Consider the following 17,423-nt stretch of genomic DNA (forward strand, 5'->3'; position numbering starts at 1 on the left):
GGACAGGGCCTAGATGAAGAAAGAGGCCACGCTAGACCAGAGAATTGCAATTAGACCAGAAAAAGGCAAAGTAGAGATTTATAGCGAGATTCAAGAGCAGACCCACGTTTTGAGCTTAGGGATATAAACTTTGAGTTGATTTATTTGGCCAAGACACTGTTCTCTTTGTTTCATATCCTGCCTAATCAGCCATGCGGGGATTCCCGGGCATGCTCAGTGAAATGGAATGCGTGGCAGATGCCAGCCACTCTGAAATCTGCGAGAGCCCAGGAGAAGACTCTAAACTACAGCGATGTGCTGTTGCAATTCTATATAAATGAAGGGAAGAGCTGCCTCCTATTTTCTGATCTCCTGTTATTATCTTTCTAGGAGACCATGAACATCTCATTGAGCTGCAGAGACTCATTCGGTATTCTAACTAAATGGAAACACTGGATTTTACCTTTTCTCTTGGTTCAATGACAATTGATCAGATGTGAAAAAGATCGAATTTGTAGTATTCTGCACTACTGAGTGTGTGACCAAGGGTAACTTATGTTTTCTGAGCCTCAGTTTTTCCCAACTGCAAAGTAAAGCTGTAAGAACAACTAACTCAGACCGGGCGTGGTGGCGCAGGCTTGTAATCCCAGCATTTGAGAAGCGGAGATTACAGGGAGGATCGCGGTTCGCGGACAGCCTCAGCTACTTAGTGAGGCCCTTCGCAACTCAGTGAGACCCTGTTTCAAAATAAAGAATAATAAGCTGGGCGTGGTGGCGCACGCTTGTAATACCCACACTTGGGAGGCCGAGACAGGAGCATCGTGCAGGTTCGAAGCCAGCCTCAACTGGCTTAAGAGACCCTGTTTCCAAATAAAATATAAAATAGGTCTGGGAGTGTAGCCCGAGGTAGAAGGCCCCTGGTTTCCATCCCCATTACCACCAAAAAAAAAAAAAAAAAGAATAAAAAATTGGGCAGGGGGTGTAGCTTGGAGGTCAAATGCCTCTGGGTTCCAGCCCCAGATCCACTGAAAAAAAAAAAAAAAAGAACAATTAATTCTAAGAAAATATATTTACAATACTTATCAGTGTCTTAAACAGATACATATTAGGTGTGATTACTAGTTTTTCTATTATTAATACTACTTCTGTTACTATTAATACCATATTAAAGATATCAAATTACTATTTTTAAAAATCATGAACCTTAAATAAAGAAAGAAGAAATACAAGCTGGGCATGTGGCACAGGCCTATAATCCCAGAATTTGGGAGGCTGAGACAGGAGAATCACAGGTTTGAGGACAGCCTCAGCAACATAGGCAGACTGTCAGCAACCTACTGAGACCCTGTTTCAAAAAGAAAACACAAGCCGGGCTGGGGGTGTAGATCAGAGGTGGATGTCACTGTTCAATCCCCACCCCACAAAAGGCAAATAAATAAAATCGTGAGGCTTAGCTACACAGGACTGGATCCATAGTCCATTGTTCACTCCTCACAGACCATTTTATTTTACTTAAAATTTTAAAGTATCTTAAAACATATTCTACTTTTTATACATTCTTTAATATATCATGTTAGCAAAGTTCCTCACTCCATAATTTCATTATTTTCATACTTTGTAGGAGATTCAAGTAAGAAAGAAAAAGTAATAGGGTAGAAAATGAAAATCAAGGCTTGTTTGCGTACATTCCTTCATTTCTTTGCACAGAAAGCTCAGTTTGAAGATGAGGCAGCATTATTCCTGCCTTGGGCCTGTAAAATATGTTATGTATTTTGCTTTTGTCTTAAAACAGTTTCTTTTTATTCTGTTCTTTGATCATTTTAATCCTCACAGTAAATTGGCTTATTTCATCCCTGAACAGAAGAAATTTAAAAATATAAAACAGGAAAAGAGGAGATGGACGCAGGAATGGTTTCCCACCTTGTATTCTGGGGGAAATGCCCCTGTCTCTAGAACCAACGGGCGAGTGTGGCCGAGGACGCTGAAGCTCACTCCTCCCCTGCGCTCAGGAGCTGCGCGCTCTGCGTGTGCTGGCATTTCCGCCTGGCGATCAGCCATTTAATCAGGCTGAGGTTTTGATCGCAGCAGAGAGGGGCCTGCAGGCTGGCACACTGGGCCCGGCATCCACATCAACCGCGTGCTCTTCAGTTCTTAAGCAAAGCCATCAGTGGCTGCTTACCTTTATCAAGTAAAATTAAAAACCAAGCATGGTGGCACACACCTGTTATCCCAGGACTTGGGTGGCTAAAACAGGAGGATCGCAGGTTCAAGGACAGCAGCTTAATGAGACCTTCAGCAACTTAGGGAGAAACCGTTAAACTAAAAATATGATGCCTAGTGTGGTAGCACATGCCTGTAATCCCAGTGCTTGGGAAGCCGAGACAGGAGGATTGCAGGTTCGAGGCCAGCCTCAGCTACTTAGTGAGGCCCTGCACAACTTAGTGAGACCCTGTTTTACAATAAAGAAGAAAAAATAGGGCTTGAGGTGTAACTTGGAGAATGCCCCTGGGTTCAATACCCAGCTCTGAAAAAAAACCCAAACAAAGAAACAAACAAACAAACAAAAACAATATGAAGGGCTGGGATTGTAGCTTGGAGGCAGATTGCCCCTGGGTTCAATTCCCAGGACCAAAAGAATGCATAGGGACACTAGGCTTTCCCTTTGTGTTTTATGTTACATTTTAGGAAGCATGTGGCATACTGGCAGTTATTTGAGACGGAATTAAGGAAGGGACTCCAATTAAAGCGGTACAGAGAGACCTGGGCAAGATCTGGACATTTAGCTACCCAGAGGAGGGTCTAAGGGTGAGCAGAGAAGGCGCCCAGAGAGACATCGGAGGGAACGGGCAGATCACGTGACCCACGGTGCTGGCGGCGGGAGGAAGAGATGTAAGGTGGCAATGGGAAACCTGCTTCTGCCATTTATTGAGGCAAGAGACGTAGGAGGAGGAGGGATACAGGAACAGGGGTGCGGAGATGGATTTCACTTCCATGCTCTTGCAACATAGAAGAGACAACATCAGGTAAGCAGTTGGCTCTATGAACATGAAACTTGGGACCAGAGGGCTGGGGTCCAGTTGTAGATACACATCAACTAATAAATGTTCTGGAGATCTTAAAACAGAAGTCATATTCGTTAAATCTGATACATTCCTGCAGGCTGGAGAGGCAGCATTAGTATCTACATGGTTTCCATACTACAGTCCTGCTGATCACATGATAGTGAGTGCGCTTTCAGGTCTGTGTAATCACATGTCTGAATGGCTAAACATATAAGCAAATTTAATATAGATCTTATTTATAGGTTTTATGTGCTCCTCTCTGAAAGGTTGAAATTAAAGAGTTTAGGAGGGAGATAAAAACACCAACAGGGTTATCAGAGACCGCTGCTTTATTTGGACCCAATCTGGCACCCTCCAGGGAGTCAGCTGGCAATGGGGGAAGGGAACGACAGGCCACGTGTCTGGAGAGTTGCATTAGTCCTGAATGGCCGGCTGAGTCACGTGGTGGATGGAAGGCACCGATGTTTTACAGGCATGCCAATTCTCTCACAATATCTGTAGTCTTGCGATCTCAAGGATGTCTCGCGGCACCTGTAGTCTCACGATATCTCTGCTTCTGGCTTCCGGGGTTCTGCCTTCTGTTTCTGCTTGGAGATCACATGGGGGAGGGGAGGGGCCCAACTTATCACTCTCATTAAAATTACAAACTACACATTGATGTGTGGTGACACACACTCATAATCCTAGTACTTGAGAGGCTGAGACAGGAGAATTGTAGGCCAAGGTCAGTATGGGCAACTTAGTGAGGCCCTTAACATCTTAGTGAGACCCTGTTCCAAAATAAAAAATAAAATACGGCTGGTAAATGCCCCTGGGTTCAATCCCAGTACAACAACAAGAAGAACGAAATGTAAACTATAGGATATAAGAAATATTTATTATCTACTATATCCCAGTTAATGACTTTTTTTTTTTTTTTTTTTTTTGTGTGTGTGTGTGTGTGTGTGTGTGTGTGTGTGGTACTGAGGACGGAACCCAGGGGCATTCTTCCTCCAAGCTACACCCCCAGTCCTATTTTTTAGTCTTTTTATTTTTTGACACAGGGTCTCACTGAGTTGAGTAGCTGAGGCTGTCCGTGAACCATGATCCTCCTGTCTCCACCTCCCAAATGCCAGGATTATAATCATGTGCCACCATGCCCTGCAGTTAATGACATTTTTAATATTACCATAAAGACAAAACTTTTGAAATTTTATTTTATTGCCTATACACACATACACATATTAACATGCATAGTTTAAGTAATACTATTCATGACTTTGTATCCTGCTTTTTATCTTGTAACTACCATTTAATCTCCACATTAAATTGACTTATTTGCCAGGCGTGGTGGCGCACGTTTATAATCCCAGCGCTTCGGAGGCTGAGACAGGAGGATCGCAGAGGTTTGAAGCCAGCCTCGGCTACTTAGTGAGGCTCTCAGCAATTTAGTGAGACCCTGTTTTCAAATAAAGTATAAAATAGGTCTGGGAGTATAACTCAGAGGTAGAATGCCCCTGGGTTCCATCCCTGGTACCGAATAATAATAATAATAATAATAATAATAATAATAATAATAATAAATAACAAATAAATTGGCTTATTTCCTCCCTGAGCAAGGGAGCAATCTTATTTGTATATTTTTGTTTTGAAGGTATTTATCTAAATAAAGTCTATTTTTCCCTCTAAAAAGAATTTTGCCACTAACTTTTAAGTATGCACACTTTTATATAGAAACATTTATCCCACCAGGATGTACATGGGAAGGTAAAGGGTTCCCATTACCAGGGCCCTTTATTTTCTCAAAGTTCCATTTCTCAGGACTCTGAACAGAGATCTCCAGAGCTGTAAATTTTCCTTCACCTGTCACCTGACGCGTGACGAGGCCAACATGTGTTGACCTTGGCAGTGGTTGACATTTACCCAAATCTCCTCAAGGTATTGAGATGTCGAGTGTGACAATCCATCGACTGCTGGCTGGTGCTCAGGGCGCGCAGGGATCCGGTAGCACCGTCCATGTCAAGCGTTCAGGGAAGCTCTGGGCTGGGGCCGCTGGGCACCCTCAGATCGCTTCCTGCCTCCATCTGGAGGTAAAGACACCTGGAAGCCAGCGCGGAGGGCTGGCCACGCCTTGGAATTGGGAGCAGAATGTGGAAAACCTGCAGAGATTGCAGCCGTGCCTGCCCTCTCTCCTGCTGGGAAGCCTCGGTGACCCACTACTGTGCTTTGTACAACCTACCCCATGAAAGAGAGGACCACTTTTTCCCAACTAAGGTTGTTTTTTCAACATCTGTCCTTTGTTCTTAAGCAGCATGAGCAGTTAGATGTTAGTCATTTATTCACTGATACACTCAGTATTTATTATCTACTATATGCCAAGTTCATACTTAAGAAAAGGTCTCCTATTTTTATGTGGCAAAGTTAAGTTTTGGTATTTCAAATATGTGTGCTTCTATTTTGCAAAGTGTCAAAACTCTGTATAATTTCTATAAGGACTGATTAAATTGTCCGTGGAAATTAGATTATCACTTAGCTAGACCTGTCTGGTTTTGAAAGCTGCTGTAGCTGGAACTTCCAAGGGTGGGAGCTACTTTTATTATGTGGATCAGATGTCAAAATTTTATCTCATGAGTGTCATCTAGGAATAAGCAAATTGAGATGTACAAAGTTTGGTTTGTTTGGGTTATATGTTGCTGTGGCATTTACTACTTATACAACAGGTTTGAAAATCAATTCTTAGGCAGAGAAAATGCTTGGCAGCAGACTTTTGTAAGAATTATAGAAGTTCTATGAATATATTATACATGTGCCCAATAGTAATGCAATTCACTAGCTCTGATTGAGAACTGAGTAAAAGTAAGGGAAAATGTGTATTGATAGTTTTCATGACTTTAGAATTTTAAATAAGTTGGAACAATGTTTCTTATATTTCCTTCATTGGAGTTCTTTTTTTTTTTTTGCGGGTCTGGAGATGGAACCCAGGGACATTCGACCTCTGAGCTACACCCCCTGTTCTAGGTTTTCTGTTTGAAACAGGGTCTCGCTAAGTTGCGGAGGACCTCACTACATAGCTGAGGCTGTCCGCGAACCCCAGTCCTCTGCTCTCGGCTTCCCGAATGCTGGGATTACAAGCGTGTGCCACAATGCCCGGCTCATTGGAGTTCTTTTTTAGTGACTTTGCAGATTAAAACTTTAAATGTGAGAATGTTGACTTAATATTACAAGTATTAAAAACACTCTCTTGCCGGGCGTGGTGGCGCACGCTTGTAATCCCCGCGCTTGGGAGGCGGAGACAGGAGGATCGCGCAGGTTCAAAGCCAGCCGCGCTGGCATAAGAGACCCTGTTTCAAAAATATAAAATAGGTCTGGGAGTGTAGCCCGGAGGTAGAAGGGCTTCCAGGAACCCCAGTACCACCAAAAAAAAAAAAAAAAAAACACTCTCTAGAGAAGTGATATTCCAAATACAGTAAAAAAAAAGAAAAAAAGAATGCCACATTGATAGTCTGAGGTTTCAGAATTTTATAAAATGACAAATATATATATATGTATATATATATATATATATATATATATATATATATATATATATAAACTAATAACTATCACAAGCATTCTGAAGAGAAGTGACATGATATCAAATTTGGCAAGAAAACTGCTGCTTGCTAACTGTAACCTTTAAGTTATTAGCTTACATTGGATAAGCTAATATTTAATAGTACACTTGGCTTATTTTCTCCATTTAAAACAATCATACAGTGCTGCAAACTAGATTAGGGTGTTGTTATGGTGCTCATAAGATTATAACATGCTCACACGTTTGCCTTGCTGTTGGTGAGTAACTTCAATTCAGGGACACTGGAGACTCCTTTGAATCCGTTCCTTGAATTGCACCATGGCCTGATGAATTTCTGCAGAGGTCCCACAATCCCAGGACTTCAGAGGAGGGAGAAGACCCAGAAGCCTGCGATCCTGCTTTTGCGCACTCCTGTACTGTGTGCTAGGGACCGAGCCAAGGGGTATTCTACCTCTGGATTACACCCCCAGTACTTTTTATGTTTTATTTTGAAAGTGTCTCACTCCGTTGCAAAGAGCTTCACTAAATTGCTGAGGCTGAAGGTGAACCTTCAAACCTCCTGCCTCAGCCTCCCAAGTACTGGGATTACAAACACGGGCCACCACGCCCAGCTTGAAGTCCCTTTAGATGATGTCTCCTTTCCAGAGGATCCCCCCAAAATGGCACATTCGTGTCACTTTCTGAGGTTTATTGCATCGACTTCCTAGTTTACTTTTCTTTTTTAACTTTATTTCCTCCTTTCCCTTTAAGAGGGTTGCAGTTACTTGGAATAGAAATAAGGGCTTAGAATAATAAAAATGATATATACTTACTTTTTGGACTTCTGAATTTGGGGAGAAATAAACATGACTAGAAAAGGCTTGCCTTTATGCTGTGATCTTGAATAAAAGGGTAGAAAGTTCATAAACTTCATAGAAACCAGCATACCAAGAGTATAAGAAATTGAGTAATATCGTTCTAACAAATAAAGAATTAAGTCATCTTGAGAGAAGCAGGTGTCTTGTGCCTTGGTCAAGTCAAGTGCTATCTTCCCCAGTCTCTGAAACTCCAGATGTTCTCAGGTTTGTTATCCTTTGATATTAAACTAAGATAATAGTAACAGATGACTACTAAACCCGTGGGATATTATAGCTAGAAGCCTTGGAAGGTATGAAACTAAAACAAAGGTATCAATTAAGCCAGCAGCATAATATTTGAGAGTAAGTTGAAGAGAATGTAGTAAGAGGTGCTGTAATGGCCACTTAAATGTCATTCAGCTACTGCTTAAGATGTTCAGAGTTTCCAGAGGAGGTGGTCAGAATGGACCAGAAACTGTATTTCACATCGATTAAGAAAACATAATTTTTAGCCAATCTTTGTTAAATAAAAATCAGTTTTCAAGTTTCGCTTCTTGGAGATATAGATTTAAAATGTCAACATTAAGGGGCGGGGGGAGAAAAAGGAGAGAAGTGCTACTGCTCCAGGACCGCAAGTCCACACGATTCAGCTTCGTCCTCCTTTGAGAATTGAGACCCTCTTGATATCTGAGTCATGTATTTGTATAATTCAAATTGTGAATAATATTCCAATCATATTTTCATGTTAAAGAAAACACTGACTATATTCATCACTAGGTATTTAAAGCTTATGCTAGCTTGTTGAACTTTCTATTTTTCCCTAGATTTTCTTTTTTGTTCTGCTACCCGGGGATTGAACCCAGTGACATTCTACTGCTAACGCTGAGTTACATTCCCAGAACCCCTTCTCTCTATTTTGTATTTTTAGACAGGGTCTTGTTAAGTTGCTCAGGCTGGCCTTAAACTTGCAACCCTCCTGCCTCAGTCTCCTGAATAGCTAATATTACAGGTGTGTGCCATCATGCCCACCCCAAGATTTTCTAGAAGTATAAATAGCAATTTGTTTTGGATTAAATAGTCATATTTTAAATTCATACTTTCAGTCCCATTCTGGTATTTGGCAGGGTAATGTGTCTCTCTTCAATCAACACCTTGCAGTGAATGAAATGAGTTTCAGTTCCAAGCTCTAAAACCTAGCCATCTGGTCCAATGTGACCTGATCCTTCTTAGGAATTGTATGACTTGGCCACATGTCCTAGGGTCTCCGTGCATCTGTTGCCCTCTTTTTAAAAATGAAGCCATGGTCGAAGGATGAAATGAGATGTGTATGTGAAGGGTGAATTCAGTAACTGGATCACAGCCAGCTTTTAAGAAGGGCAGTTGCTATTGTCACCCAAAGTCAAGGGACATCTCCCTGACATACATAAAAGTGTTTAGAAATTCACACTCGACACAGAGTTCCAAATGGGTGACTAAGCTTCAATCTCACAAACCCACGTAGCAATTTTGGATCTGTAAGACACTGGCGTATCTCAAGGGTCAGGTAAGTCCCAGCGTAACACTGAACAGAGACAGACCCAATACATCTAAAACAAAAAATGAGGTAGTTTCCTAAATCAGGCTCATCCTACCGGCATCATTCAGATGCAGCAAGCATTTGTCTTGCTTCTTGACCGTGACACTATGAACAAAAAGTTTTAATAAATGCTGGGTTTCCATAATTGTACACCCACCATTTCAGTGCATGCGATGGGTATGATCTGCCCTGTGGTCAGAGGAGGCAGGAGTGCCGTGAGCTGGTCAGGACAGTATTTACAAAGACATCTAGAGAGGCGCCATTGGCGCGGGCAGAGAGATTTCTACTTCATTCTCTATAACTGTCCTCGGACAAGATTCACTACGCTGGGTGTGGTGGTGCACACCTGTAATCCCAGTACGTGGGAAGGAGGATTCCAGGTTCAAAGCCTACAGCAACTTACTGAGGTTCTGAGTAACTTAATGAGACCCTGTTTCCAAATAAAAAATGAAAATAGGGCTGGGGTGTGGCTTAGAGGTAGAATGCCCCTGGGGTTCAACTGCCAACACCACACACACACACACATACACACACAAAAAAAATAAAGAAATAAATAAAGAAATAAATAAGGAAGACATGACAACCAATCAAGGCATTCCCATGGAACTGTATTACAAGATAATAAACTAAAGCCAGTTTCACCAGATCCAGCAAATCAGTGGTGTTCTCCAGCTCACCAATACACAGGTGATCTGTGGAGATCTTGGAGATGGAAGAGACCTTCTTTCTGAGACAGAGGAGGGGCTCCAGAGCTCAGTTCAGGCAAGGCAAGTACCCCATGTGTTCTGAACCAGTTTTCCCATCTTCTGTCTTTGCAGACATTTGACGGCAGAAGCTCTGCCACCACCCGTCTGGCCAACGTGTGTGGAAGACAGCCCCTGACAAACCCCATCACCTCGTCGGGAGACAGCCTCTTTGTGAGATTTCAGTCTGGCCCTTCCAGACAGAGCAGGGGCTTCCGGGCTCAGTTCAGGCAAGGCAAGTACCCTGTGGGTCTCCCCAGCACGGGAGAGATTTTGTTAAGTACCCTTGTTGGTGCTTCAGTAAAATAGCACCATTTCTCAGAAAGAGAAGATAGCTTCCTTTTTAACACAAAAAATTTAAACAGAACTAGGGAACTCTGAGTTAAAATTATTCCAGCTGTTGCTACTTTTAACCTTATTCTTATCTAACTTAGATGGTGTTGACTTCCTTTGGACCTGCATATCTTTCAAACACACTGTGTATTCTCCAAGTTTTCAGAATCATTCTTAAAGGTGCCTCTAGTACTAGAGACAGTATAAAAGAGCTTTTACCCAAATTCACTTCTCTAGCACCTATCCAAGGTTTCCCACTAGAGAGAGATGTGCTCTAAACTGTAAGATATGCACAGTATATTGTAACTCTAGCTTGTAATGAAGAGTTTGATTCTAGCCCCTCCGTGTAATCGCCCCTCTCGTTTCTGAATTCTGCCCTTTGCAACTGAAGGATCAGTATTGTTTTCTGTTGTTTAGTTCTTAAGTCGCTGCTTCTCAGTTTTTCTTTGAAGACCTTTGCACCCAATGCCTTTCCTCTGGCTCTTCTCAGAGATTAACCCTTTATCCAACTCTCAGACATGAAAGGAACTTAGAGCTAAAAAGACTTATTGTTTGGCTTTGGGGTGACTTTGGCTTACATTTGGATGATTCAGACAATTCACATCAAGTAATGTTTGCTCCACATTGCATCCATTTCAGTGGATGTGCTGGTATTCTACAGCAAGGAGCTCTGGTTGAGGCCCAGTTTCTGGAAGAAGATCTCCCAAAACTGTACTAGAGACTTTGGAACAAGACAGACTATATGTATCTATAAATCACTTTCAGTAATTCCAATTTTTTTTACAATTTCTTAATACATTTTGACATGTAATTATTCTCTTAGGCATTGCCTTAGGGTGAAAAATCCCAACTAGTATTTATCTGGACTATTATAACAACTTCTTCAAACTCACTCACCCCGGCTCCATCTTCCTCCAGAGTCATGGACAAAAGCCACACTGTGCTCTGCCATTGAAGGCTCTAATGTCTGTTCTCTCCCCACAAGTCCTGTAAAATGAAGCCCAAGGCCCTTTAGGCGTTAACCAGGGGTGCCAGAAGCAGCCCTGAGCTCTTACAGTGTCAACATCCAACAGAATCAAGCCCCCAAACCTCAGCCTGAACAGACGCCTGTGTAGTTACCTCCTTGGGGCCTGTTCTGGGGCTGCCCCTCCCTGGACCGCCCTCCTCAGCCTCTTATGGAGACCCCTCTCTGCTCCTCAGTGGCAACGCATCCTCTGTCTCCCCGACTCCCACAGAGCTTTCAGCTTCCATGACAACAATGCAGCCGTCCTTAGGAAGTCTTGTTATATCAGTGTTTATTTTCCGATCAAAAAGGTAATTCATAAACAGGCCATCGCTATACTTATAATGTGTTAGTGGACAGAGTAAGTGAATCAAAGCTAGACTTTTGTTGGAATGATTCATCCGTCTCATAACCACTTAATCAGTTGTTCTATGCTACTTTCCCACTTCCTGTAATTGAAGAATAGTGTCATAAATGTAAAGTGTCTTCCCATTTTCGGATGGTTTACATGCAGCTTCCTTGACACAGAGCTTCCTTGGCACACGTTTTGGAAATAAGCAAACATTATTTTTCTTCGTCAAATGATTGTTCTGTACAATCAGTAGAAATCAAAAGTTTATGACACGTGTGTTTGTGCTCCCCAGTGTGCGGAGGCTACATCCTCACGGACTCTTCTGATACCATTTCCTCTCCATTTTACCCTGCCAACTACCCACACAATCAGAACTGCAGCTGGATAATTCGAGCTCAACCTCCATGTAAGTAATAAAATATAAACAAGGAAGGAAGCCAGGACAGATTTGTCTGTGGGAACGTCAGTGTATGAGTAACAATGAGTAACAGTGGTAGCAATCCATGGCCTTCCTCTTTTCTTTTTCTTTATTTTTTTTGGAAGTCTCAATTCCTGATATGCATGAAAATAAAATCTGTTTGTGAAGTAATTTTTATTGTTTCATCTCTCTGTAAAATGTACAATTTTTATTTTTTGTTATTGTTTTATTTTCAAGGCCTAGCAAAGCTGGACAGGAAATAAACATATATCAGATTGTTGTATTGACTGGCATGTGGGATTGGGGCTAGGGAAAACTAACTGTTAAATATTTTTTTTTTGTTTTGTTTTTGTTTTTGTTGTACTGGGGGTGGAACCCAGAGGCTTTTCTACCTCCGGGCTATACTCCTAGACCTATTTTATGCTTTATTTGAAAACAGGGTCTCACTAAGTTGCTGAGAGCCTCACTAAGTAGCCAAGGCTGGCTTCGAACCTGTGATCTGTCTCAGCCTCAAAGGCTGGAATTACAAGCCACCACGCCCGGCTAAATAAAGTTTTTGAATGTGCCTTGAGTGTAGTCGACACTCAAGACAGTTGCTGGATGAATAAGGGAATAACAAGAATCATAGGCTGGGAGATGACCTCACAGTTTGAGAATGCCGTGCCACAAGCCTATTGATCTTCAGTGAAAGTGGAAACTTCTTATAAAACCTGGTCTCTCCTGCAATGTACATATTTTAAAAAATCCCAGCACAGGCCTGAAAGAAATACTCGGTAAGTGCTTACTTATTGTCCTCAGTTTACTGGCAGAGAAAATGAGGAGACTGGCCCTAAAGACACAAATAGCTACAGAGAGGATGAACCTGGGACCATTAAGAATCCTGTTGCATCTGAGCCCTGCCCTCCTTTGTGGTTTTCTGGAAAAATGTATGATTTCATTTGTGGGGAAGTCATTAAGTCCTCCAGCTCAGCTCAGTGATTAATGACCTGTGTGAAAATAAGCAAATTTCTTAATCAGCCCCCAGGACAGAAAAATTCACAAAATGAAGAATTTGGCTTGAATGTTATCTAACATTTTCCCCAGTGACATTAAGAGTTAACAAGTTGACAGCATCTTTATTGACATGCATAAGATGTAGGCAGCAGTGATGTAATCCTTAGCCAATAGAAGACAGAGAGGGCAGATTCCTAACTGAAAGGCAGATAAAGCAGCCCTGTCTTGAGCCCAGCAGTTTTGTGCCTAAAGATTTTTTTTTCTAATGAGTGGTAAAGCGTTTAGATGAAAGATCTCACTGCTTCAGGGACAACAGGGAAAGATCCTATTTTGAAGATTAGGGACCCTGGAAGAACAACAAAAGAAAAATGTACCCGGGCACTTGCTGTTCTGCACGTAATTCGTAATTCAAAGCTTTCTTAATAAATGACTCTGAATCTCTAGGGCACCAGCTTTGGCCTTAAAATAAACCTGAGTGTGCTAGGCTGTGTGTATCAGAAAGAAAAGAATGTCTCCTTTACAAGTTCATGTAAAGAATCAGAATTGAAGGCCGGCACATGGTGGTGTGCGCCTGCAATTCTAGTACTTGGGAACAGAATTGAAGGAAACGATTTTATTGAGGAAAATGCTCCTGAGAGAAACGCAGCAAAGACCAATAGAAAAATGTGTAATGACTCTATTTTTCAGCAAAACATTTCCCATAGTCCCTGGGACTCTCTACCCAAGAGTCTTGTTATTTACCAGGATCATTTCAGATTCTGCAAGTGCTTTCAAATGTATCGATTCTGTTACTCTCCAAAGGAAATTCTTTAGCATGGAAGTTGTCCTGTCCCTCTTTGCTCACTCAACCCCTGTGCAAATCCACCAGATTCCTTCCTTCCCCGCTGGAAACCTTCTGCTGAAGTTAGCCAAAGTAAAATGTCTCCCTCTGTATCTTCTGTTTGCCAGAACATTAATATATAATCCCTTTCTTTTTCTCTTTCTCTTTTTTTCCTTGCAGTTAATCATATAACTCTCTCCTTCAACCATTTTGGACTTGAAAGCAATCCACAGTGCACTCATGACTTTTTGGAAGTTTTGGACGGCGACTATTACAATGCGCCCCTGCGAGGTATGTGGTAGTGCTCTCATTTACAGCTGTGGTCTGGGCTGTGGCTATTTATAAGCTGCTGCTCAAGGTTAGAATGCTTCCAATAAATGCAAAGAGCCGCATAAGTCAAGTAAAGATAATTAGAGGGTAAGAAAGCAGGATCTCATGTGAGGTTCAAGAAAAAATAAGCTTGTTTATATTCAAGGACACAACTAGTGTATATTTTTTAATAACTAGAAATGGAGCAAAGGCCATTCCAGCAGTGGAATTCTATCAGAAATTTCTTGTCAATATTTAAAAACATTCTTATCTTCAAACAGCATGTTTCATTTTACTGTGTCCTCAGTGAAAGCCAAAATAAAATTATTTAGGTAATTCATTGAATTAAAATGTTCACATTTTATTTGTTGGACATTCCAAAAACTAAATGTATGCTACTCTCTGGATTCTGAAAATGTTTTCAAACAGAAGAATCTCAGGTTGTTTAAACAATTTTGAGTTTTGTCGCACAGCTTCTCATCAGACACTGTAAGGCGAGCCCACCCAGAGAAGAGACTCATTTTTCCTTATTCTTAGTGCCCAGAACAAAGCCTGAGGCTGTCGTGTCTTCAGTGAGCCCTGCGCTGTGTGCACACCTCTTAAGACCTCTGTCCACGAGCACTTGACCAAGGACAAAGGCATTGTTATTGAACAAGCACTTGCACAGCAGTAGCTTATGCTGAGTCCTGTTCTAAGTACTTATAAATAGTAACTCAGTCTCCATACCTCCTGATATTAGGCTTCATTATTTTCAATATACCCCTTTTAAGGTAGGGAAACTGAGGCATCCATTACTTAAAACTTGCTTCCAGTCACATAGTAAGTGGTAGAGCCAGGAGTTGAATCCCGGCAATCCAGTCCCAGCTTCCACACTTTTCTCTCTGTAGTATAATGAGACAGAGTGTGTTGATTTCTCGCAGACTTTCTTGTGTTACATTTGAGGCTAGGCCACCTGAGCTTTGCTCTGGCTCCTATTGTTCTTGATTATATTTATAAAGGCTCTCTCCTGCGTGTATATTTAGCATTGACTTGTACTTTTCAGGCATTGTGGCATTCCAGGCATTTAAACTCTGGTTTCAGTTGTTCCCCCCGTAGTGATTTCCTCTGCTTACTTGAGTCTCTTCATTCTAAGAGAGTTGTGTCTATGGCCTCGGTGTGTCACCGCTCATTCCTCTTTATGTTTAGGACGATACTGTGGCTTCTCCCTGCCCCATCCCATCACGTCATTCGGCAATGCCCTGACGCTGAGATTCATCTCAGACTCTTCAGTGACCTATGGTGGTTTCCACGCAACATATGCAGCATCAACGTCAGGTAAGAAAAGTTAGAAACGCTTCTACCAGGTTAATGGCATGGGGTACAAATCCTCGCTTTGCCCTGTAGAACTCTTCAAAGTTGGGAGCTAGTTTCCTGAGATCACCTCAGTGCCAAACCTTACCTTCTTCTCAATCCTAAGAACATGGATCTCTAGAAAAGGGGAGAGCTAGCTAGAAACCTGGCTGTGTTTTTAGCCAAACCTCAAGGTCCCCATGACCAGCACCAGTGTCTTGGCATTGTATTTGTTCTCACGGCATCTCTGAAGGCAGACACGGCTATTCTTCTGTCTCCTGGCGTTCACTGCTGGGCTCAAAGAGGCTCTGGATGGTGACGGGAAAACTGGGTGGATGAACCACGTGAGGAGAAGCAAAAGAGGAACCACCCAGCACTGGGCTTCTCGGCCAGGAAAGGCTGTGCCACTGCTAGAACCCTCCTTGGTACTGTGGTCGTAACAGGCTGAAGAACGCCTGCAAGCCTGGGGCGTTTGTCACAGTGCTTTCCTGAGAACGAAAAGCTGGAACACTGCCTTCTCTGCCAGGCCAGAATTTTTGGTCAGGAAAACAAAGTGGTTGTAAGATTAAAAACAAGTCTCTTATTATCCCAAGTTATAGTTCACAGGGAGAAAAGGCTTGAAGGAAAGACAAGGTACAGAATCCTTCTAACCTACTAGACCATGTGGTTCTTTGTTTTAGTTTTTCATATATATTTTTTAAGCATGAGATGAAAATGCCATATTCTTTGGTGCTTATAATGGCGCTAAAGCTCTTCTTCCTGTATCGTGTGGTGTCTGACCTCATGCACCATCTCTGCTCTGACTCTTTCTGTATTTTTTTTTTCTTCCAGCTTGTGGTGGGACCTTCCACATGGCCGAAGGCATCTTCGACAGCCCTGGCTATCCAGACGTCTATCCCCCTAATGTTGAATGTGTCTGGAACATTGTCAATTCCCCTGGCAACCAGATCCAGCTGTCTTTTATGTAAATGCTTTTCTATAGTGTATTGTTTCAGTATTAATGGATCTGTAGGAAGGAAGCCTGTTACTAATAGGATGGACCAGAGCAGCACATGTTCAAACAACTGCTGAAAAGGATAGAGTGGGAACTTGAGAAAGCCTTTTTACAAATATCCTGTTTTAGTACAGTTTGAGTTATAAATAGCATTAAGATTTTGTCAAGAATAAGTCTAGATTCCTGCCTGATATTTCCAGCAGTACATTCTTAACTTTTTAGTGAATACATTTGGGGAATATTTATAGTCAGAGAACATTAATTTTATCCTTTCTCAAAAATAGATATGCTTACTTTCTTCCAGAGAATCACTAATATTCTTTCTTCTAGCAAAGAACTCATGTATCAATTAAATCTTCCTTACTTACATACCCCAATCCACTTTTCCCTCCTGTCCTATCAAAATAATGATTTGGAGGTTGATTTTTGTTTGTTTGTGAATTTTGTAATTGATTTGTAGAATCACTCCTACATTTCTCATTGAATTGTAATATGTTTTGAATCTGCAATATAGATATGGAACTAATGATAGAATCCTGTAACATTTCGAGTAGTCTTAAGTTAAATTAAAAAGGAATATAGTATTTCCCAGAACTAGATGTGAAAATCACATGGTGTGTGAAATGGAATCAACCACCTTGGTGGCAGATGCTTAACAAATACAGGTTTGGGCTGGGGACATAGCTTGCTGGTAGAGTGCTCACCTAGCACACTCATGGTCTTGGGTTTGATCCCCAGCACTGCAAAAAAACTTAAAGAACATGTGGGGTGAAGATACTTTGTTACTTAAATTGCCATGTTGAATATAAAGTTATGTGCCAAATTTGCTACATATTACTGAGTTACTGCTAATTCCATTTCTTTGTGTATGTGATGCTGGGGATTGAATCCAGGGGCAGTCTACCTCTGAGCTCTACTCCCAGTCCAATTTTTTACTTTCCGTTTGAAACACGGTCTCACTAGGTTGCTGAGACTTTCAGGTGCTGAGGTTGACCTCAAACTGCAATCTGCCTGTCTCAGCCTTAACTTAATGTTGAGAGAAGACGATTGTTGGGAGACACAATTGCCTGTTCATTCAAGAGTCTGGCTCTTCCTCCTAGACACGCCGATCTATGCAGCAAGC

At 41.8% G+C, this 17,423-nt stretch overlaps 1 protein-coding gene across 1 annotated transcript in view; it reads left to right on the forward strand.

The window, feature by feature from the left end:
• Positions 1-17,423, forward strand: part of CUBN (cubilin) — a gene marked incomplete at both ends in the record, with an annotated part of 282,744 nt that overhangs the window by 152,625 nt on the left and 112,696 nt on the right. Inside the window, 5 exons of the mRNA XM_080716933.1 lie at positions 9,825-9,984; positions 11,730-11,843; positions 13,849-13,959; positions 15,163-15,291; positions 16,138-16,270. Of these exons, the coding sequence (XP_080573059.1) occupies positions 9,825-9,984; positions 11,730-11,843; positions 13,849-13,959; positions 15,163-15,291; positions 16,138-16,270 (647 nt within the window). The remainder of the gene's footprint in view (positions 1-9,824; positions 9,985-11,729; positions 11,844-13,848; positions 13,960-15,162; positions 15,292-16,137; positions 16,271-17,423) is intronic.

The sequence above is a fragment of the Muscardinus avellanarius genome (assembly GCF_963383645.1).
Source record: "Muscardinus avellanarius genome assembly, chromosome: 20".
In the NCBI taxonomy this organism is placed as follows: Eukaryota; Metazoa; Chordata; class Mammalia; order Rodentia; family Gliridae; genus Muscardinus; species Muscardinus avellanarius.